This window comes from Phyllostomus hastatus, unplaced genomic scaffold, assembly GCF_019186645.2.
Source record: "Phyllostomus hastatus isolate PE091 unplaced genomic scaffold, TTU_PhHast_1.1 phas_contig_1, whole genome shotgun sequence".
In the NCBI taxonomy this organism is placed as follows: Eukaryota; Metazoa; Chordata; class Mammalia; order Chiroptera; family Phyllostomidae; genus Phyllostomus; species Phyllostomus hastatus.
The window spans coordinates 36,362,251-36,385,022 of NW_025333498.1; the positions used below are offsets into that span (position 1 = coordinate 36,362,251).

At 35.2% G+C, this 22,772-nt stretch overlaps 1 protein-coding gene across 5 annotated transcripts in view; it reads right to left on the minus strand.

Moving 5' to 3' along the window:
• Window positions 1–2,402: 2,402 nt before the first annotated feature.
• Window positions 2,403–22,772, minus strand: part of RIF1 (replication timing regulatory factor 1) — a 66,112-nt gene continuing 45,742 nt past the window's right edge. For 4 of the 5 annotated variants that reach the window (XM_045831900.1, XM_045831901.1, XM_045831899.1 and 1 more), the window contains exons 26-36: window positions 21,382–21,501; window positions 20,259–20,410; window positions 19,833–19,913; window positions 19,448–19,502; window positions 15,825–19,094; window positions 12,552–12,698; window positions 12,191–12,268; window positions 11,989–12,104; window positions 11,243–11,396; window positions 8,975–9,083; window positions 2,403–8,497 (exon numbers count right to left, since the gene is read on the minus strand). In XM_045831900.1, the coding sequence (XP_045687856.1) occupies window positions 8,283–8,497; window positions 8,975–9,083; window positions 11,243–11,396; window positions 11,989–12,104; window positions 12,191–12,268; window positions 12,552–12,698; window positions 15,825–19,094; window positions 19,448–19,502; window positions 19,833–19,913; window positions 20,259–20,410; window positions 21,382–21,501 (4,497 nt within the window). In that variant the 3' untranslated portion in view covers window positions 2,403–8,282. The remainder of the gene's footprint in view (window positions 8,498–8,974; window positions 9,084–11,242; window positions 11,397–11,988; window positions 12,105–12,190; window positions 12,269–12,551; window positions 12,699–15,824; window positions 19,095–19,447; window positions 19,503–19,832; window positions 19,914–20,258; window positions 20,411–21,381; window positions 21,502–22,772) is intronic. The other variant, XM_045831903.1, reaches the window with a different exon arrangement.

A 22,772-nucleotide genomic window follows, 5' to 3' on the forward strand; every position in this document is an offset into this window, starting at 1 on the left:
ATCCAGGTTAAGCCGGGCAACAATCCCATTGCACATTAGAAATGGTTTTCCCCGAATTTAGGAAACATCCAAAGTATACGCTACCTCAGTTACAATAAATGTTTTTGTTTTCAAATTACCTATTCACTTTATAAGGCTGCAAAGCACATTTTATAATTGCTAGAGAAAAATAGAAAAAAAAACATTTAACTCAAAAATTTTAGTTTTCTAAAAGTTTCAATTAAGAAGTTTCAAAAAATATAAAAGAGAATCCCAGCATACCTCAAACCAGGCAGCCTGGCCTCTGGCTGCCTGCTGCCATGCACAAGCATAACATGAGGACGAGTGAAGAAGGGAAAAGGTTTTTATTAACAAGGTACCCAATTTGAGGGGCCTGGGAGCATCCCTGCTCTAAGACAACCTCTTCTGCAAAGCACTTGTTCCCAGAAAGACTGAAATCCAAACCCATGCCCAGAAGTTCCCCATCATTCCTTATCTTTTTGGGACTCAAGATGGCCACACCCATCTTCAGGCTCGCTCTCTGGGGTGCACACTTGCGGGTTCCAGTATCATCACACCCTCACAGCAGCTTTCTCTCTCTCCCCCTCCGGAGCACTGATAGATCACTCCAGATGGTTGTGAAGGGGAAGCTCCATCTGCGGGGCCCTGGCTGCTGAGGCTGCCTGTGCCCTTCCAGCAGGGGAACTTTCCCGGCCAGTCTGGCTCTCAGCGAGAAAGTGGAAGCAGTTCGGGACCTGTGTGCGGTGCTGCATAGGGTCTTACCATCCCAAGGCCCAGCTCCCAGTCACACACCCCAGGGTGGGACTCTACCTCTGCGAGCTCTCTTGCCCATGCCAGTCACAAAGCCAAGAGTGGGCCCAGGATCTGCAGGTCCCGCAATCACTCCTGTGCCGTGCCCCACCCCAATGGAGCGGGAGGCAAGGAAGAGAGCACTTCTGCACACTTCGTTTAATGAAGTCCCCTCTCCAAACTCACGTTCTGTGGGAATGTCCCTGGGACTGCCAGTTCTACCCAATGTCCACCATGTGTGTCAGCCTACAGGGTGTCTGCCTTTTCAACCGGTGACACTACTGTCTGCCATTTTGACAGCTCCCCAGTGTCTTTTCTCTTCCGGCCAACATTTTGCAGAAGGGGGCAGTTTCTAGGCACAGGCCGGGGTGCGGTTGTCTGTCTATCCCCATACAGGGTGTCATCTTGCCTTCTCAGGCTATGCATGCTCTATGCAGCCTGCATCACAAGCTCACCGGTTGTTTACCTTCCTCCAGAGTGCAGAAACCTATCACATCCCAGCTCATTTCATTCCCAGGTTGCTTTCCACACCCCCCTCCCTTTTGGGGGGGTAGGTGCTGGCTCTCTGGATCAGTTTCTCCCTCTGCTCCCCACTCCCACCCCAACCTAACTTATTACATACCCACCTCCTAGCCTCAAAAGTTAATCAACTCATGGTTAATCTTGTTCTGTGCCTACCCCTCCAATGCTTCCATTATCCGAAAGTGATTCCTAGCAATCCCATTTCCTGGAAATTAAATCACAATGGACACCCCCAGAACACTGGCAATATGTGGAGTTCAAGCTTTCCTGTTTGCTCCAGCCATGGTCTGTCTGGGCCCCCATTTCTGTTGGTGCAGACACCGAGGAGATCCTTTGTCTGGTTATCCTGACAACCACACTCGTAGCACCTCAGGCTGCACAGAACCAGTGTCTTGAGAGTCATCTTCAAGAGGTTATAAAGAAAAGTGACATTTACACTCCAGCCAGAACTCAAACTCGGCTCCCTCCATGACCAGTACTCCTGGAACTACTCTATGCTCCTCTCTTGTATGTTCCCACCCCTCACAGCCAAATCCATTAAATCCCAACCTCCACTGCCTCAGATGGGACCTTGTCAAAAGGGTAATTGCAGAAATTATTAAGATGGGGTCATAGGGGTGGGCTCTAATCTAATGGGACTGGTGCCTTTATAAAATAGGGGAATTTGGACAAATAAACAACATCATGTGAAGATGAAGGTAGAACTTGGGGTGATGGTTCTATACGCCAAGGAAGCCAAATTGCCAGCAAACCACCAAAAGCTAGGGGAGATTCATGTTAGCCTTCTTCACAGCTTTTACTGACACTTGATCTCAGAGTTCTAGCCTCCAGAAGTGAAACAATAATTTTGCTGTTTAAACCACTCAGTCTGGCAATAATAAACTAATACTATGGTATCTTGCCAACATCACCAAGTCGACCCCCCCATTTAAAAATATGGCTTTAAATGTGTGGAACCCATAAAACAGAACACCTGTAAACAAGCTAAAATGTTTAAATTGGTATTTGGATATTCTTACTCATTTCAGGTCTCAGTAAAATTTTTTTTAAAAAATTAAAACCTCAAATCAAGCAAACACATACCAGAATGGTTTAGTTTTTATAGTTTTATTTCAGATTAAAGTGCATTTCTTTAAAATATTTCAACATCCAGTTTCAATTGGCAAGTGATAACAGTCAATTCTCAATAGTTCATGAAAAGTTTTACTGTGAATCATAAGATTTTTTCCCTCCCTCAACCCATTCATAATGAACCTGAAAATGCTCTATTAGTAAAGGGCCATCTGCTGCAAACCTTGTATGAAGCATTACAGATAAAATGGACTGCACCCTTATTTCCGGACTACTAGTGCAGTTAACTGAGGAATGAACAGGTACTTCTGTGAAGTTTCAACTTAAATTATTTGACTTACCAAATATAAATACTTTCTGAATGCAAAACTAAGCTCTCTTAGAAAGTTTATCAAGTCATGAGAAGAAAAATATTACAGGGCTAATACATGTAATATTTTTATACATGATTTGGCTTCTCTTGTCTTTCTCTAAGTGCGTATTAGTCAAGTCTATCCACAGGAGGTAGTGTTTAGATTAAAACTAATCCAGTTACTCACCAACACAGAAAGCAAACTGTGACTTAACCAGTTAGTGCCAGATGCCGTTCGCTGACACATCGAGGTCCATGAATAGCCATGGCAAACACACTGATTATATTTTAACAGTTTAAGGAAAAGAAAAAGCGCTCCTAAAAAGTACTAATATCTCTTAAAATGTTGCGTATTTGAGCAATAGTAAGACATAAATGGAATCAGGGGAATCCAATCCATTTTATAAAGTAAAATTTGAATAACAGCAACAGAAATGAAGGAAGGAAGCAAGATCCCCTTTCTGCCAGCTGGAAGCACATAACCAAACTGACAACATGCCATGTGTGAATAAAACTATCCTTTACGACAGGAATCGGCCAACTTTATATAATGGTCAGACAGTAAATGTTAGGTAATACAGACCACTACACTCAGACTACTAAACTCAGTGTAGCAGGAAAGCCAACAAAAGTAATTAATGTAAAAATCACAGTTGTATCCCAATAAAGCCTTATTTACAGACACTGAAATTTTAACTTCATATTTTCATATGCCACAAATATTTTTCTGACTTTTTTCAGCCATTTAGAAAATGTAGAAACCATTCTTAGCTCATAGTATTTATTTTAAAAAAGGTATCAGGCTGTAATTTATCCTCCTCTGCTCTATAAAAATGTACTAGATAAGACTGCTATCTTTGCTTTTGTATTTAAAAGTGATTCTGTTCTTAGTTCCATTTTTCTATTTCAAAGTTCCCATTCTATAAAAATATTCTTTAATTATTTTTCAATTAAGCATCATAGTAACTGTTACACTATATTCCACGACACTATTTTGAAGGTGAACTTTCTAGTTATGTACATTTTATCCATTTAAAAACTAATGATGCCTTTCCTTGAAAATTTTATCATTTACCAGTATACCAATCTCTACCAGCATATAAGCTTGTTGTCTAATAAGATTACTTTTACCCACAATTAAAAATCAGTACGCCGTAGACTAAAGATAATGTTTACTCTGTAATAAGGACAAAAGCTAGGTAGGTTTTTCTTCACTGTGACATCAATTTAAATACTGCCTTCAATTTTTTGTACTCTCAGGTAAAGAAAGATTTTCTTGTATTCTAACAGTGTATTTCAGGGGAGTAAGCATTTACAGCTTGGCACTTCATGTTTGGTTTTAATTGGGTTTTTTTTTCGTGAAAGGCTTGGTATATAAAAGGAAAAAATGGTTAAGATCACATTGGAAAATTTAACATTCTATTATAAGAACTGAATAAACACTAATGATTCTGTGAGACTGCTGTTCCACTAAGTGTCTATACATCTTCAAATCCATGTGACTCAGACTTTAATGGATGCTTTCAAAAGGCAACACACAAAGCCTGGCATGTAACAGACATATTAATTGGGCCACCAGAAACCACCGAGCCCAGATTTGTTTTACAGATCAAGCAGTCAATAAATTTTGATTACTATATTACTTAACTTCTGATTATATTTTGATTATATTTTAAGTGCTTTGGATGAGGGGAGCTCTTACCAAAAAAAGTATTTAAATGTGAGGGAAATACAATGCTTTAACAAAATGCCAAGAAAACCTCATTTTCAGAGAATGCCATTATTCAACTGTCTTTCTAACTGCACTTTACAATGAAATAGGAGTTTCAACCATGTCACGGAACAGCAAAGTCTCCAGAGGTCTTCAGTACAATCATAAGGCAGTCTGTCACACGTGACTTATTTTGGCGTTGCTAGCTTTACTGCCAAATTAATCTTAGGGGTAGTCTTGTTATCAATGTTTATGAATAAAATAATGAAGTCCCATAACTTAGAAGGCAAGACTCATTTAGAGACAAAATGTCATCTTGAATATTTTAAAATTTACCTTTATATTAAAAAAAAACAAAAACAACACAATCCACACATACCCGTAAGACTCATTGTTCAAACTGCTTAATAAGATTCCTTGTAATATCAAATACTTAACTATCTGCCTACTTAAAAACATAAATCTTCCATATTAAAAAGGCTTCAAGAGGCAAAATTCTTTTTTACAATCTGAAGTTTAAACTGATGTATTCAAGACCAGTCTCCGTCTCCAATTCATAAATTTAAAGTTTTTTTTTTTAAAGGACTAGCTTTTATTTTTTGTGGCAATAATTCTAAGGACTTAAATGTACTTGGGCTATCAAAACCAAACTCACAGCTTGAAGCTTCTTCAGTCTGCCTACTACAAGTGTAATCTGTAGACATCAGTATTTTGTATGGGTCATATTAGATGTTTTTAGAAATGAATCATCAGGCTCCACCACAGATTTAATGAATCAGAATCACCATTTTCACACATTAATGCAAGTTTGAGAAGCACTGTTAAAAGTAAAAACGTCTTTGTATAAAACATACAAGACCTTTCAAAAGGCTTGAGAATAAACTGGACATGGGTTGTATGAATGAGCAAACAGCTCCTCCCTCGTACTCAAGTCTTAACCTAATAATGTTTACAACTGATCTCCCTAAAAAATCAATAATGAAGAATATGAAATGGAACCCAGGCCTTTCCTACTAGATTATCAAGTCAAAATTGGAAGACATGGCATTGAAGGAAAACATGAACCATCATCCATCTTAACTCCGCTTCTGTTAAATTTCAACTAACCCAGTTTTTTAAACAGCACTTATAGTTTTACTCTTTACCTTAAAAAAAAAAATTCTACTTGTACACTTTGTACACCTCTTATTTCCCCCTAATTTTGTTTTTTGCCGTGCCATTTTTATTTTAGGCAATATATAAGCTAACTTTCTTAGCAGTCATATGCTTCTTTCATATATAACAGAATTCCTGACTACCTTCAAGCTGTATGAAAAAAAAAAAAAAAATCCACAGGCAATGTCATGAATTCCCATGTTCTTAGTGTTCAGATTTAAATCTTATTTTTTGCAGGATTATCCAAAAGCATTATTACTTAACCTGACTAATCCCTTACTGTATCGAATTATAGCAAAAGCCATGCACTGTTCAACAGTGGCTTTCAAACTTGTTCAAATAGCAGAGAATTTTTAATGGGCTCATTGAAATACTTAAAATTTAAATCCACTATGAAATCCATTTTGGAACATAAAAAATTATACAATGCTTCTGCATGCAACTAGATTCTTTTAATAAATGCATAGTAAGAGATCACATCTGAGTGCTATTATAATATTTGTCATTTGTTTTATTAACCATTTAGAAAATATCTGCCAAAGGTGATTTCACTTTAATAGTGAAACAACACAATGCAGCTAATCAAAGAACATTAGTGCATTTTGCTATTCAGGAATCATTCACGGAAAAATTTGCAGAAAATTTTAAGGCAAGAATATTGAACATAAGGTTCCTCAAAGATACATTTATATCAATGATAAAGACTTAGCTAACAGTTTTTGCCCTCAAATATTTTAAAATATGTCCTTGTTGAATCACAATGTTTTTCAATTAATACCCGTGCTTGTATCAAATTCAATGATCTAAGTAATAAATGTTAATCACTTTGGTCCGGCTTTCTGCTATACTCTTCACCTCCCCAAAGACCTTCAATTCCACCAGCAAGTAAGTTAGATTCACACAAATATTAAAATATGTAATTATGAAATAAATGACTCCTCCAAACACACATATACACTTGTCCACTAAAAACTTACATGCCTCTTTACTGTCATACATCATTTGTGCAATAACAGACAATATAAGCTGCAATTAAAATTCTGTTAAAAATATTCTTATTTTTCATTAGTTACTTCAAGTTACAATCCTCAGTTCAATGGTCCCGGAATTGCTTTTAAAACCATCCTTGGTATATAATTATTAAAGTTAGATTCCAAAATATTTGTAATGATAATGGATTTATGATTACAAAAGACCCTTTTATTGTGGCTGGATGGTGGTCCCCTTCTGAATATAGGAGCTAAATTAGACACAAGGATTAAATTTTCTGTAACTTGGAATACTGTGTGCATTTTCAAGCAGGGGCTAGCTGTGAACCCAGTATGAAAATGAGATTGCTCATTCATTCTACTCAGAGAATAAATTAGAGATATTGCCATTATTTAAAAAGTCAAAACAAATATGGGAAGTGAGGCACTAATCTAGTCAGTAAAATTTATGAATGTTTTAATTACATACACCCTATTTTTTAAAAACTAGGCAAAACATACATATTTCAAAGGAGTTTTAGATTTCTTCCAAGTTTGCTTTAGGTGCAGGTGAAAAAAGCAGATAAATTTGACATTTCTTATAGTCTGCGTTGTAATGAAAATATTCTAACTCTCCATTAAAAAGAAATATAATGAGGCATGCTTCCTAGGGGCTGACACCCTCTTCCAAACCAAAAGGATAAAAAGTATATCTACAAATAGCAAACTTGTCATGTAACACTCTCGTATTTCTGTAATTTGACTCATTCTGGTTACTTTAGAAAATAAATTCATGTTTTAACTAAGAGTATTTACTAAGTACAAAACTATTTGCTGTTTTATTTGTAAATAGAGAATCCTACAAACATCTGCAGCAAGTCCATGAAGCACTTCCATAGCCCATACTGATATATCAGTACCTAATATATACAAAATATGTCTCTATTAAACAAAACAAAGGTATTTACAAGAAGCTACAGAAAGTCACACAATTAATGTAAGTTGAAATTTATAAATTAAAAACACTGTAATTTATACAGAATGTACAAGTAGTCATGCACTTTAAAATGAATACTATGTCTTGTGAGTACATTTTCACAGGCAAATGGTGCTGCACAAATATTTGCTAATGCAAATAAATGAACATCTCAGTAAGTAAATTCTGCTCTAATACTTTAACCCAAAAGCTGAACGTTTTGGTATTTTCCTTGAAAGTTGCCCAAAGTTGACATCTGTGAAAATATTCTAATTCTTTTACCTAGGATATAAGGTGTTTTACCAAGAACAAATTTCTTAAACCTCAGGCACAACAAATATAAATAAAACAAAAAAAATCAAGTATAAACACCTTTTATCAGTTCAAGGGGAAAAAACCCAAATAATTTCAATTTCACTTCAAATAAGGTGTACAGAAAATGTGTCATCAGAATACGCATGAGTCTAAGTGAAATAAATGTATTCTTGTTTCTAGTTTTGTCTTCACATTTCGATACGATATTTAAATGTTTGAAAAAGTATGCATAGCAGCCAAGAAAATACATACTACAGAAAAAACAAATGACCTTACATAATGAACATATGCCATCTCCCTTCAGGTTCTAAAATGTTACCAACTTTGCAAATGTTCAGTCTGAAATGATGCTACATTTTAAAGCATTTTATAAATCAAGAAATTCAGTGATATTAAAAAAACCTTCAATTTTCTCTTAAAATACTAAATAGCATTATCATGGGCTGGTGACCTCCAACGTGACTGCAGATTTTTTATTATAGAGTTTGCCATGTTACCAAGTTTCTCGTGCATTTCAAATAACTGGCTTCCTGAGTAATTATGCAGATCCTCTGAATCCAGCTGAAGAGCAAGTGCACTAACCTGTGCCACAAGATTTTTAGATAATGGAGTCTCTAAAGCAACAGGATCAATTAAATCTAAGAGAGGGGAAAAAAAGCACAATTAGATCTATTTCAGATAAAACTTAAACTGTATACATCTCCTTTCAAGTTAATAAGAAGTTTATGTGCCTAGGATTCAAACCGAAACTTTAGGCTAAGGTATGTACCCGTTCCTTAAGAAATCAAACAGGAAAATCTATCATAGCTTATTCTGTGCCATTCAAAAAATTGCCAGACTACTTCATTTTTATTAAAATATAACCATAACACAGTATTTAGTTCATATATTTATTTTAGACCTTAATGAAGTAGAGTTGACAATTAGAAAATAGGAACTAGGCTTTACTTGAAGTAAAATGAATTACTTTTTTAAGTACTTGGCAACTAGCGCAAAAAGGAAAAACTTGTGTAATTCACAAGGCATAATAAAATTAAAACTAAAAGTGTAACAAAATAATTGAAGAAAGTCAGCTGATCTTGTAAATAAAATTGTCTCACTTCGCTAAAATATACCTGAAGCAAGTCTTTCTTCGTCAGAAGAGACAGGTTTATTTTCGGTTCCATTTACATTTTTTTCAGAAATATCAAAAACAGGAATCTCTTCTAATCCACGAGACCTCACCTTGATTATACATTCAGACCAGTAAAAAAAACAAAACAAAACCAACAAATTCAGTTACTTTTAATAGGACTAACGATAGTACTAACACCGAAATAGAATATGATAGCCCATCAAGTTATTATTAGCTTGTTAGCAAATATTGCTAAGACACTATGTTCTACTTAGAAGACACAAAAAACTACATGTGATTCTTTAAAACATTATGCTCAGTGAAAGGCAGTCATAACATGCCACAGGTTATATGACCCCATTTTTACAAAATGTCTGCAACAGGCAAACCTCCAGAGGAAAAGGATGAGTAATTGCCTAGGGGTTGGAAATAAGGATGCTAACAGCTGTAAAGGTTTCTTTCTGGAATGATAAAAATGTTCTAAAATTAGGCCGCAGTGGTGGTTGTATAACTTTGTAAACATTCTGTAAAAAAGAGCACTTAATTGTGTGTTGGAGTGGTGGGGGGAATGAATTTTACAGTATGTGGATGTCTCAATAAAGCAGCTTTAAAAAAATTATTTAATTTTTAGAGACAATTCATAGAGCCCATGGACCATAGAATATATTTCAGAAACTAAATTCTCGATCCATGAGACTGAAAATTAGTAACCCAGTTCTTGGGGTTTTTAAAAAGCTAACAGATGTTTTTAAAAATCACAAAGTAATATTAAGTATGGGACTTTCAAATCTTCAGTAGTTAGCAAACTCCAGACTCAAAAATTCTAATATACAATGATGGTTTTCAACTTTAATAGACCATTTTTTCATTTACTCACAAATTTGTATGTTAATAGATACATAAAAGACCTCTGGTTTCAGGAGTCTGTGAACCCTTCTGAAATGACATACAAAATTCTCTCTCTCTATATATATTTTCATTTTATTTATTTTTAGAGAGGAGAAGGGAGAGAGAAAGGGAGAAACATCAATGTGTGGTTGCCTCTCAGATGGCCCCCACTGGGGACCTGGCCCACAACCCAGGCATGTGCCCTGACTGGGAATCCAACCAGCGACCCTTTGGTTTACAGGTTGGCACTCAATCCACTGAGCCACACCAGCCAGGGCTCCATATATACTTTAAGGGGAAGAATTTTGGCTTTCATCAGAAACTCTAAAAACACGAATGACCCAAAATGTTTCTGTGCAAAAAGGTCACAGAGAGAACAAGTTTTTAAAAAGAGTCACAATTGTGTTTGATATCAAAATCAAAATACTATTAATTACAAATCTGCAAGATTTTTGTAAATGTTAAGATTTTAACATCAGGGTTTTAAAAAGAGCAGCCATGAAACCAATCGCCGACTCTGTATAAAAGAATGAGAGAAGGTGACAGAACAGAATTCAGAGAGTTGAGAGGTGCACTGCATGAGACTAGTTCAAAATAAAAGGAGAAGATTTCTCTGTGGAACTATAAAGTGACCTTTTAAGTTACTCTTGACTGTAAGGACAGGGAATAAAAGGGCAGTGCCGTGAAATGGGCCTTTTAAGTATGTAGAGTTTAAGAACAAATTTATGTAACTGTATTGCTGGATCATTTATAGTCACTAGTTAACAACGGGGCACATTCTGAGGAATGTGTCTGACAATTTTGTTGGTGTGATATCATAGCGTATACTCATACTAACCTAGACAGAATAGGCTACTACACAAGCACACTGTGTGATTACTCTATTGCTCCTAGGCTACAAGCCTGTAGAGCATGTTCCTGTAGAAAACAATAAGATTAAATCGAGCATAAGGAAAATGATGCGATCAAGAGATGTAGTCAAGTAACATGGAAGACTGTTTCACAACAAACTATTTTTGGCATAAGTAGAAAGAGTAGTCTGAAATAACAGCAAAGTTTAGTGAAGTAAATAGATAAACCAGTAATGTGGTTGTTCATGATCAAATACTAAGCACTGTGCGTAACGGCATGTGCTACATTTTTATATGACTGGCGGTGCAGTGTGTCTGTTCCCACCAACATCATCACAAACAGGCAGTGCATTTGCACCACGATGTCAGTAGGTGACAGGAATTTTTCAGTTCCATTATAATCTTATGGGACATCATTGTATATGCAGTCTACTGTTGACAGCAACACCATTAGGTGGCACAGGGTTGGGTTTGTACAAGATTTACAGCTGACATAAAAGGGTTTTTTTTGGGGATGTGAAAGTTTTTACCTGTTGCTCATGATATACTCTGAGAGCCTTTTTTACATTGGACACTTTTGGAGAACGGATAGGAAGTGTTTTTATTTCGGATGCTGTAAGAGTACTCAAATCACCAATTGTTCTTATATTCTTGGCTCTAATGAGTTGTCCCAGTCCTCTTGCCCTGAACAAACAATGAGAAAAAGGTAGAAGGTCATTGTAGTTTTATATTTATTCTATTTGTGAGGGCCTATCTAGTTGAGTTTCCTGGTGTAAGTTCAATCATAAATCAATTTATATAGGCCTACCTAACGTCTTTTAAGGATAAGCATATGTACATTTAATTTAAAACTAAAAATTTTAATCTGATGTATATGCCTAGTTTAAGCAATAGCACTGGAATCAAACTAAACCCAGTGTGTGCCTATCGTTTCACTAACATTATGACTGCTTGACTTTGGTGGATTAACCTTTGTAAAGTTCATCTTATAAAGTGGAAATACTACTACTCTTACAGGGTTTATATGATTAAATAAGATAATGGATACAAAGAGGTCAGCACAGCACCTGGCAAATAAGCACACAATTTATGTCAGCCATTATGACAAATACTTCTCTTACTGTTCTATCTGGCCCATCTTCTCACTTGAAATTTTATTTATTTCTAAAATGTGTGTAAAGATGCATGTAAGTCAATCCTAAATATGAGAACCTTGATCATTTTCTTAAATAGGGTGCATTTTTAAGAATAAGCTAGAGCCTAAATAGCCACTTACCACATGTTTGACGTAATCTGAGGTAAAATGATGTCAACGGGTGCCATACAGTTCACTAAAGCCGGGTAAATACTTTCTGTGGGGCATGGTATGGATTCTTTAGCCATTTCTGTAATCTTAGAATAAATTTCAAATCCATTAAAAAGAGATCACCTTACTTAAACATGAAAAAAAATTGCATGAAAACTAAAGCACTTCTTACTAAACACTTCTTTGAGCTCTTAAATTTAGGGCTACGTGATCCTGGGAACAGAAATCCTTTGCTTGTAGTAGTATTATGCTAGACAGAAGAAAGGAGAGAAAACAAACTCAGAACCCTAGATAACTACAATTTTACAACTTTATTCTCACCACTTAGACTGCAATGATTTAATATTTTCAGAAAATCTAAAATGTAATAAAGTACATAATCAATTACTTACTGGGTCATCATTGCCTCTTACCACCCCCTCTTGTCTGCTTATCAAGTAGCAGATGAAAAAACAATATATCCAAACAAGTTTTTTTAGTTAATTTTAAGACAAATTATGCAACACAATTCTATGCATACATATACAGCTTACCTTAGATTGTGCAGTAGGTGAAGTTTTAACACTTTTTACTGTGGGAGAACTATTTGAAGAATGCACCCTAACAATAGAACATCGCCTATCAATGTCATCTGCCAATCCTGCTTGATATATTGGATCTGCAAATGAGACACGGCGAACCTAAAAAACACAGGTCATATTTTTATTTAACAAAATTAAAGCTTTTAAAGAGAACACCATAAATTCTACTATAAGGTTACCCCAAAATAAAGTATAGGCTTAGAACTTTAACTTATTTCACTAGAAACCAAATGCACATAGCTGTAATTCTCCTTAGTAACTGCTTTCACAGATAGTAACATAGGTCATTCCAATAACCTATGTTCTAGAACAACAAAGAGTGAAACGGACAGGAGCAGAAGCTTAATGAAAGTGCATGTGACAGCTAAAATAGTATAATCCAATTCTACTAACTTTATGGGCTTAACTATTAACTACAGTGACTATAAAGAACAGGTAAAAAGGTACATGCAGTACTAATTGGCCTCTGGTATATCTTCCTCTCTGTCTAAACTCTTTGAGGGTACCAAACTCATAGCAATTGGGTGACAATTTTTGTTTCTTAACTCCAGCTTTAAGTTATTTTAATCTCTTCTAACTCTTACAATATGTTCACTCATTCAGCTATTTAATATAAACATACAACAGAGCACTTATATTGTTAAATATGTATATATATGTTTCCTAGTCTTGATTTTCAAAAAAAGTCTGCAGATTCTGTATGTCTGCTATAGAAAACTACAATATGTTATTCTGTTGCCTAAATAAAAATGAAATATGAGACACTACAAATAAAACATAACTAATTTGTATTAACAATCTAAAACATACCAAAGACCTGGAAATAAATCACTTATACAATCTATGACAAAGGAGGTAAGGATATATGATGGGGTAAAGACAGATTCTTCAATAAATTGAAGACAGAGTCTTCAATAAACACACACACACAAATACTGGACCACTTTCTTCACCACATACAAAAATAAACTTAAAATGGATTAAAGACTTAAATGTAAGACCTAAAACTAAAAATTTCTAGAACAAACTACAGGCAGTAAACTCTCTGACATCAGTTTTAGCAATATATTTTTGGTTAAATCTCCTTTGGCAAGTGCAACAAAGGCAAAACTAATTAAACAGGACTACATTAAACTAAAAAGTTTCTGCATAGCGAAGACATCCACCAACAAAACAAAAAGACAGCCTATAAAATGGGAGAAGATATTTGCAAATAATATATCTGATAAGGTCTATATACATAATATATAAAGGGATTCACACAGTTTTAATACCAGAAAGATAATCCAATTAAAAATGGGCAGAGGACCTTAACAGACATTTCTCCAGAAGGCATACAGATGGCCAAAAGACTTGTAAGACACTCCAAATCACTAATTACTAGGAAAATGCAAATCAAAACCACAATGTGGTACCACCTCACACCTGTCAGAATGACTACCATAAAAAAATATGACAAATAACAAGTGATGGGATAAGGGAGGAAGGGAGAGGGATGTGGAGAAGAGGGAACCCTTATAACGTTGTTGGTGGAACTATAAATTGGTACAGGCACTATGGATAACAGCATGGAGATTCCTCAAAAAATTAAAACAGAGCTGTCATATAACCCAGCGATTCCACCTGAGTATTTCCTAAAGAAAACAAAAACATTTATTGGAAAGATATATGTACCATGTTTACTGAAGCATTATTTACAAGAGCCAACACCTAGCTGTCCATCAATAGATGAATGGGTAAAGATGTGACATATACATAAAATGAAATATTTTTTAAAGAATTTATTTATTTATTTTTGAGAGAGAGAGAGAGAGAGAGAGAGAGAGAGAGAGAGAGAGAGAGAGAGAGAGAGAGAGAGAGAGAGAGAGAGAAACATCAGTGTGCGGTTGCTGGGGGTCATGGCCTGCAACCCAGGCATGTATCCTGACTGGGAATAAAATGGAATATTACTCAACAAAAAAATAATGAAATCTTGCTACCTGCAACAACATGGATGGACCTTGAGGGTATTATGCTAAGTCAGTCAGAAAGACAAGTATCATCTGATTTCACTTATCTGTGAAATCTAACCCCCCCCCCAAAAAAACCATAAACAGACCCATAGTTACAGAGAATAAACTAATGATTGCCAAAGGAGGGGGGATGAAAAGGAAACACTTTTATTTTAATATGAATAAAGAACAGAATGCCGGGTACTTCATAGAATGGACGAAAAGGGCCAGTGGGCCAAGCTTGGGGAAGGCACAAGGAATAAAGTAAAGTATAATGAAGACATAACTGTCAATGCACTGCATCTTCATAAACTTTTCAAGACTACTACTATGGCCTACATAATTAAACATAAGATACTTAAAAAAAAAAAAAATAGTAAGAGCTGCCAAACCAAACCGAAAGAAACAAAAAACTCAAAAGAGGTGATGTCTTTCCAGGGACTAATCTCTGAATTCTTAGTATAAAAATTTTTGGTATATCCAGGAAATCTTCACAATATGCCTGCTAAAGGCAAAATTGTATCATTATATCTTTATACATGTTTGTATATATGAACAATTTCCTCTACTGTATGTAAATAGTACAATCAATTTAAGATGGTGGTGTTCATAAATGCAGTACTCGCATCCTCCCATGACCACATCAAAAATGCAACACATTACAGAACCACCCGAAATCTAGCTGAATGGAAGTCCTACAACTAAGAATATAAAGCAGCCACACCAAGACTGGTATTAATCGTTTAGTGAATAAAAAAATAATTATAAATGAAAATTACATCCAGAGCTTGAAGGCATAGCCTAAAAAGTTTTTTTAAATTAGGCAAGGTCTGGAAATAAGAGTTTATATAAACTTCTGAATGTTGAATCAGTATAATCTTTTAGTACACACAAGGGCTAACTAAAAGCTGCTTTATCAGATTCTAAACATACTTTTCCATATATTATAAAAACCATAAAGAAATGAGAAATTCTCATCAACTTTGAAAATGGTAAACAATGTTCATAGTTGTATAAAGATTTTTAGTGTCCTGAAATAATGGAGTACCTAAGGACTTCAGTCTCCTTTTCTGAACACTTGTCTTTCTACCTGCCCTTTTCCTTAGTCATCATGGTAAATATTCAAAGCAAGTGGTCACAATAGTCTAATATTCTGTCACTCACCAGGTATCACAATATAGCCAAAATATTCTAATTAAACATAGGTCATTAATATTGAGCCTCAAACCCCTACCTTGTGAATAGGTGATGAGATCTCATCTTCTTGAGGTCTTTTCAGTCCTCTCTTTAAAATGCTGCTGGACGGAGAGGCCGAAGGAGACCAGAAACAGCGTGTCTGCATACTGCTAGGACTATCAGTTGCTGACAAAAGGAAAGGATCAAATTCATTTAATTTTTGAGGAGATGTATTGTCGTCTTCTGTTATCAGCCCAGAGATTGCTCTTTCAGATGTCAGTGATTGTGATGTTTCCTTCACTTTCTCTGAAGTATGGTGAACTTCTGGTAAAATTTCACCATTATTTTCCACTTTCATTTGACGGTCATCTAATTTTGTTTCTTCAGGTTTATTAAGTACAATGTTTGTTTCAGTGTTATTATAATTAACCTTTCCTTCTTCAGTGCTTGTCTCAAGGGTGTCAGGAACAAAACTGTCAATTTCTATATTCATTCCATTTGTTTCCACTTCTACAGGCTTTGATGCTTCTATAGTCAAGTCCCCGGTCTCCATTTCACTAATATGATCAGTTTCAGCATTCACCTCATCAACCATTCTTCCTTCACAATTTTCCATTTCAGATGAGCCTGTATCCAGTTCACCATTTCCTCCATCTAGTCCCCCAACTGCTATTTGTTCAGAAACCTCTATGTGAGCTCTTACTTTTACAGATGTGATATTATCAGGATGACCAATGGCCGAATTAAATTCCTCACTTACTGTTTCTTCAGCATTCAGTACTTCAGCTACACCTACTTCAGAGTCATTGCTTCTTTTCTTCTTTTCCTCTGTTGCCTCTTCCTTAAAAATACCAGCTTTGGCATTCTTTTGTTCAGAGAAGCTAGCTTCTGATTTATTATCACATTCCACATCCAATTCCACAACTTCTACTACTTCTGGACTAAATTCTCCTTTTACTTTACATGCATCTGCTTCAACATTAACAATGTTCTCTGTACTTATGCCCCTTTTCCCGGTAGCCTCTGGTTTTCCTTCTTTGGTCTCCAAAGTAGAACTTTCTGGTGAATTATCTTTGGAGTCACCTAAACATGGGTCAACAGTTTTACATTTTTTATTGGATGGCTCTTGGCTTTCAACAGCTACTGCTTTCTTAGAATCCATATCACAAGCTTCTTCTTTAAAATTTATTATTTCAGAAGGAAGAGAGTACTGATTATTTTCTTTCAACTCAATTTCAGGTACAATTAATGAATCATTAACAGTATCGTTCTCCTCCTTGAGACCCAAATGAAAATTCACACTATGATGCTCGTCTAAAATTTTAACCTCAGAGTACATACCAGCTTTAGAAGTCTCTGATACAGTCAGAGGTGTTTGCACATCTATCTTTTTGGTTTCACTGACCTTTACATTGTAATTTTCTGTATTAGTTAATCCAAGAGGTGACTTTTCTTGAGGTTGTGATTTTTCTCCACAGCAATCACAACCTTTAGATCTTCTAACCCTCCTACTTCTCTTGTGTCGGCACTCAGGTGCTTGAAAAATTTTTTCAGAAGCCAAAGAAATGTCCGATATCCCTATTTTTGAGCATTCTTCCACACTGTTAATTTCTATGGAATCTCGTTTATATAATCTCTTACTGGCATTTCTAGTCCTTAAATTCAATTCTGCTACAGAAGAATTTGAAAAGGAAAGTTCTGCACATTTGTTCGTTTTACCTTTTCCTTCATAAGTATTCGACAGATCACAAACTTGAGATAAATCTGAGGGTAGAATAGGATCTTGAAGAACTACAGTATTACTTTCATCTTTTTCACAAATCTGAGATTTTATATTTATGTCCGCCTCAGAATTAGCTTTATAATCATGTGTCTGATTTTCAATTTTTACACATTCCTGTCTTTCTGTTTTCTCTTCTTTATCTTCAATGTCAACACTGTCACCGTTTTTGTTTTTCCATTTTCCAGATCTCTTCTTTCTAGAACCTTCTTCCTTTGCCTCAGAACTATCAGATTCAGAGTTCTCAATGCTGGAAAGTAAACCCTGGGATGCTCTTCTTGTTTGATACCGTGTTCGTCCCCATACTGGTTTCTCAAAGGACTTATCTATAATGTCCTGGGCAGTATCTCCCTCAGATTTAATATTCTCAGGGTCTGGTTTTCTTCTATTTTTGTCAATTTCAATATTACTGCTGGTTTCCCCAAAAGTCTTCTGATGTAAAGTATCTTTCTCAGTTAAACTCTCCTGTACATTTTGTTCAGGAGTCACTTTTGGCTTAGGTAACACATCATCTTTTACCTGTAATGGACTCTTCTGAGGAGTCTTTTCTGAGGAAAAGACTGAGGGCTCTGAGGAGTCCTTACGTTTTTCCTTTTTTTGGTGATTATTTTCCTTATCTTGGCTATCACTGGTAGCCTCTGATATATCTGAACGTCGTCTTAAAGATCGTCTAAGGGTTTTCTGATTTGGAGTTATCTGAACATGACTATCTTCATTTACCATTTGATCCAAAGGTATTATGGCTGGGGGTGTATTTTCTTTGGATTCCAAATTACTTCCTAAGGTTTTCTCCTCTACAGTATTGTTTTCTAATAAAGCATTTTCTATTGTTTGTTTAGGCATTGCATCTTCACGTTCCACTACAGGTTCAGAGAGAGAAGTCTGATTATCTAACACACATTCTGTTTGATTAAGCAAATCAGCTGTGTTACTACTTTCTAAGGTTACCAAGCCTTCAACTGATTCCTGAGTACTTTTCTCCTGATCAGATCTCATTAACAGCTTAGATCTTTTATTCCCTGTTTGTTCAGCTTTACTGGACCTTAGGCCTGTTCGCTTATTCCCATGCACTGCTTTTTCAGAGTCAGATCTTGAAAGAGCCACTTCTCTTTTCTTTGCTTTTAGTGGAATGTCTGTTTTAGTCATGCTTTCTTGGTTATTTTTCACTCTAACAGCTGATGACATATTATTCAAGGGGGACAGACTAAAAGGTCTGTTTTCTGAACCATCAAACTTTTCCAAAGTAATGAAGTTTTGCCTTCGACTTGCAGGCTGTGGCAGTGTTCCAGGAATGGTAGCCTTAGAAATTGAGCTGCTGCTGGCACCAGAAGTGTTTTCTGCACTACATGCACATTCAGTTGACATTTTCTTTGATGAAATTAAAGCTTTTTTCCTGGCATCATCATTATTGTTTGGTATTCCTAGACTGGTTTTTTCAACAGAACCACACTCATTATTTGAAAGGGAAGTCTTTTCAAGATGTTCTTCCATACCACAGTTTTCTGTAACATCTTGAGTAATGGGAATGTCACTCTTCATTTGTTCTTCCTGCACAGAAATGTACATATATAAAGATTAACCTGCAAACAAGTCTGACTTACTGGGAAAATTTTAGTGGGAAACCTCAGTAATTTAAAATGCAACCATGTACTTTCAAAATTTTGCAAATATTCCAAAGGTGGTGGTAGATGCCCATTAATTTGCTTCTAACTGTAAGAATTCAATAAAGCCAAATACACTTAAAAACCATCCCCACACCCACCCAATCAATGACTATAATTCTGCTAAAATCTGCTAGTGGGAGTTAAGAGATTAAACAGCAAATCTTAAAATGAAAACGAGATGCCATAATGGAAAAAGAGGTATTTGAAAAACTCTGAAATATGAAATACCAAATATACCTTAAATATCATCTTGGAATCTTCCTTTGATTTTTCAGGTAAACCAGGAATTTCCCTGAAATAAATATGAATTAGAATAGTTTTTAAAAACTTAAAAAATAGTCCTGGCTGGCGTAGCTCAGTGGATTGAGCATGGGCTGGGAACCAAAGTGTCCCAGGTTCGATTCCCAGCCAGGGTACATGCCTGGGCTGCAGGCCATAACCCCCAGCAACCGCACATTGATGTTTCTCTCTCTCTTTCTCTCTATCTGCCTCCCTTCCCTCTCTAAAAAATAAGTAAATAAAATCTTTTAAAAAAAAGGGGGGGGAGGCCAAAAATTAAAAAAGAAAATTAAAAATAAAAACTTAAAAAAAAAAAAGTTACTTCAGTGGCTTCCATACTTACATAGACTCTTCCTGACTATACTGAGAAAATAATGCATCTTGTGAAACATCCAAATTATTATACATGGCAGGAATATCACACCTGGAAAAGATAAAAATTTGCTATTCTTACAATTAAAAATTAAAACCACAATTCTATATCTAGTTCTCTTTCAAGAACAAAATGAAATTAAGGCTTAGATCCTTATTTTCCATGAAACTATCTACATCACCTTCCGTTCCCACATTACCTCAATAAAGGAATTCAGTTTAGAAACATTAGGTGCATTACTAAGAAGACTTTATACATAATGAAATGTAATTATGAATAGTATATCTTCTCAGCATTAAAATATAGTATAGTAAACACAGTATCTTAGTTCTAAAGACTAAATTATAGTCTGCAGCAGGAAATCCAAGTCCAATTCAAAATAACAGGACTACAAACCTCTTTGTTTTGAGTACTTCTTTCTGATGTTCAGTTAGTATTCTTTCCTTTGCTTCATTTCCTTCTGGAGGTATAAACACAAATTCAATAGACTTTTCTTCTTCCAAAGGCATTTCACTCTTTGTTTTGGGGGATGAAGATTCTAGTTTCAACTGCACATGTTAAAAAAGTAAATACATTTGAGTTGCCAAATTATTTTTTCAATACTTCAATAAATCTCTCTTTCAAGATTTTGTAAGATTTTTGATAGCGAGAAGTTTCAAGTTTAAATCCATACTATAATTCCGGATTAAACACAATTAGTGCACTATCCCTTCCCTTCATTTTCTCTAATACTCAGAAAATAAAAATTATTACACCAGTTTAAAAAGTAGCCAAGTGTGTGCTTACCAACAAAGCATGGGCAAATGTTTTTCAGGCCAACACACAGAAATCAAGATGTTTGGCAGGAAAACAGTGTATCTGTGGCTCTCAAGGTGAACCATGAAATAGTCAAGTTTCATTTGCCAAAATAATATGCTCTACATTGGTAGTATAATGTTATTTTTACAAATTTTCAGCATGACTATTGTTTCCATTCTACTTCACCATTGCTGTAAGACTACAATGGAATTTTCTTCGAAAATAACTTTCCCTTTTCCAGGACCATGACCCTCAAGATTCTAGAATATCCTTTATTAAGGGGTCATGGAAAAGAGAATTACTGTCCAAAAATTGGTTAAATGGAAGCTAGCAAGATATTTAGTTTTAGATTTGAGGTTAAAATAGATTTCTTGCCTAGGCATTTTGCTCCTAGTCAAAAGCATAAGTTCTAAAAATATTTTCCCTCTTATACTAACTATGTTATAGCTATTCCTATCTAGTTCAATTCCATCTCAGTGAGGCTGATACTTACTGGATGCTAAGTATTATGCAGACCTAATTTTACAAAGAAGAAATCATCTCCCAAAGCTTCTAGATTATCATGCCATCCTAATACAGTCTTTCTGGACTAAATACATATTCTCCTGCAATCTCATCTTTTCTTAGTCTTTAATAGCATTTTCTTCCAATTAGAAGTTGTGTGTTTTCAAGCTATCACATACTTTAAAAGTTCTATGAAATAAACTCTGGAAAAACATACGTTGGCTGGTGATTTCATCTTTTCTTTTGTACCCTTTGGTTGTGTCAGAAAAACATCTCTTTTTCCACTTGACTTTCTTTCCATGCCACTTATCTTCATATTTAATTGTGAATTTTCTGTCTGTTTGATAACCAAAAACAACAAAAAAACCAAAACACCACATTTTGTTAAGTACAACTGTTTTACTTTATTTTTCATTTTCATGTTTTAAAAATTCCATTGTGATAAGTACTCATTTCAAATTTCTTTTGAAATTATTCAACCCTAGTAAAATCATGTCAAAGAAAGGCACTAATTTAGTAACAGCACACAGGTTTGGTATCCCCTTCATATACTGTAGCTGTGTTTCAGCACTTAATTTTTATGAATTCTGAAAATAAGATATACCACACATAAATACTATAAAATAAATCAAATTACTAGACTCTAATACCCCTCTCTTACTGCTAGAAATAGTTCTAGAAAAAAAATTAAAGCTATAAAACTTTAAACATTCAACAGTAAAGCATGCATGATAGAAAAGATCAATTCTTCCCAACAGACTATGTAGGTTTCTCAGGCCCAGTTACAATAAGCAAATCTCAAGTCTCAATAACCATTTTTAATTTTAGCCAAAAACCAAAACTAAATAGCGTACTCAGCTAGCTATACCACTTTTTTTCCTTTACAGGTTCTAAACAAAAAACAACTAGACTACACCTACTGAAGAAAAAAGGTGTCTCAGGATGTTCTACCTCACATGGTACACGGTATCCATGCTTTTACTCCTTAATCTTCATATAGTAACCAAGTATCATTAGCCAAACTACCTTTGGTCCAAATAGATAATAGCAAAGAGGTATTTTTCTGACAGAAGAAATGATTCAAGGGAAAGAAATGGGAAAATAAAGGGTAGCTCTGGCTTAGATGTGGACAAGCTAGTTATTACCCCTAATTCATTACAGCAATATTTAACCATGTATTTTAATAACTACAACCTTTCAACACAGTATGCATGAGATGTCATAGTTCAAGAGATCATTAATTAACAACCACCAGAGATTATTTACACAGGGCCCTATGGTGACATTTACTGCCCTGAATTAATTGTAGTCTCTCAAGCCAGCCAACTAAGTTTATGGAAAAAATCCTGTATTATAAAGCATCTATATTCTGGTTGTACTTGCTTACTACTTCAATCAGACATTCTATCAAGTTTTTGTCCTTTTAAAAATTACAGTGAGGATTTTAATGGTAGGCTGCAATGCATGCTCACATGAGGGAAATCATGATGCATACTGAAGGACTACCAGTCAAGATGGTAGTGTAGATAAACATGGCTCACCTTTTCGCACAACCACATCAAAATTACAACTAAACTATAGAACAAGCATCATTCAGAACCATCAGAG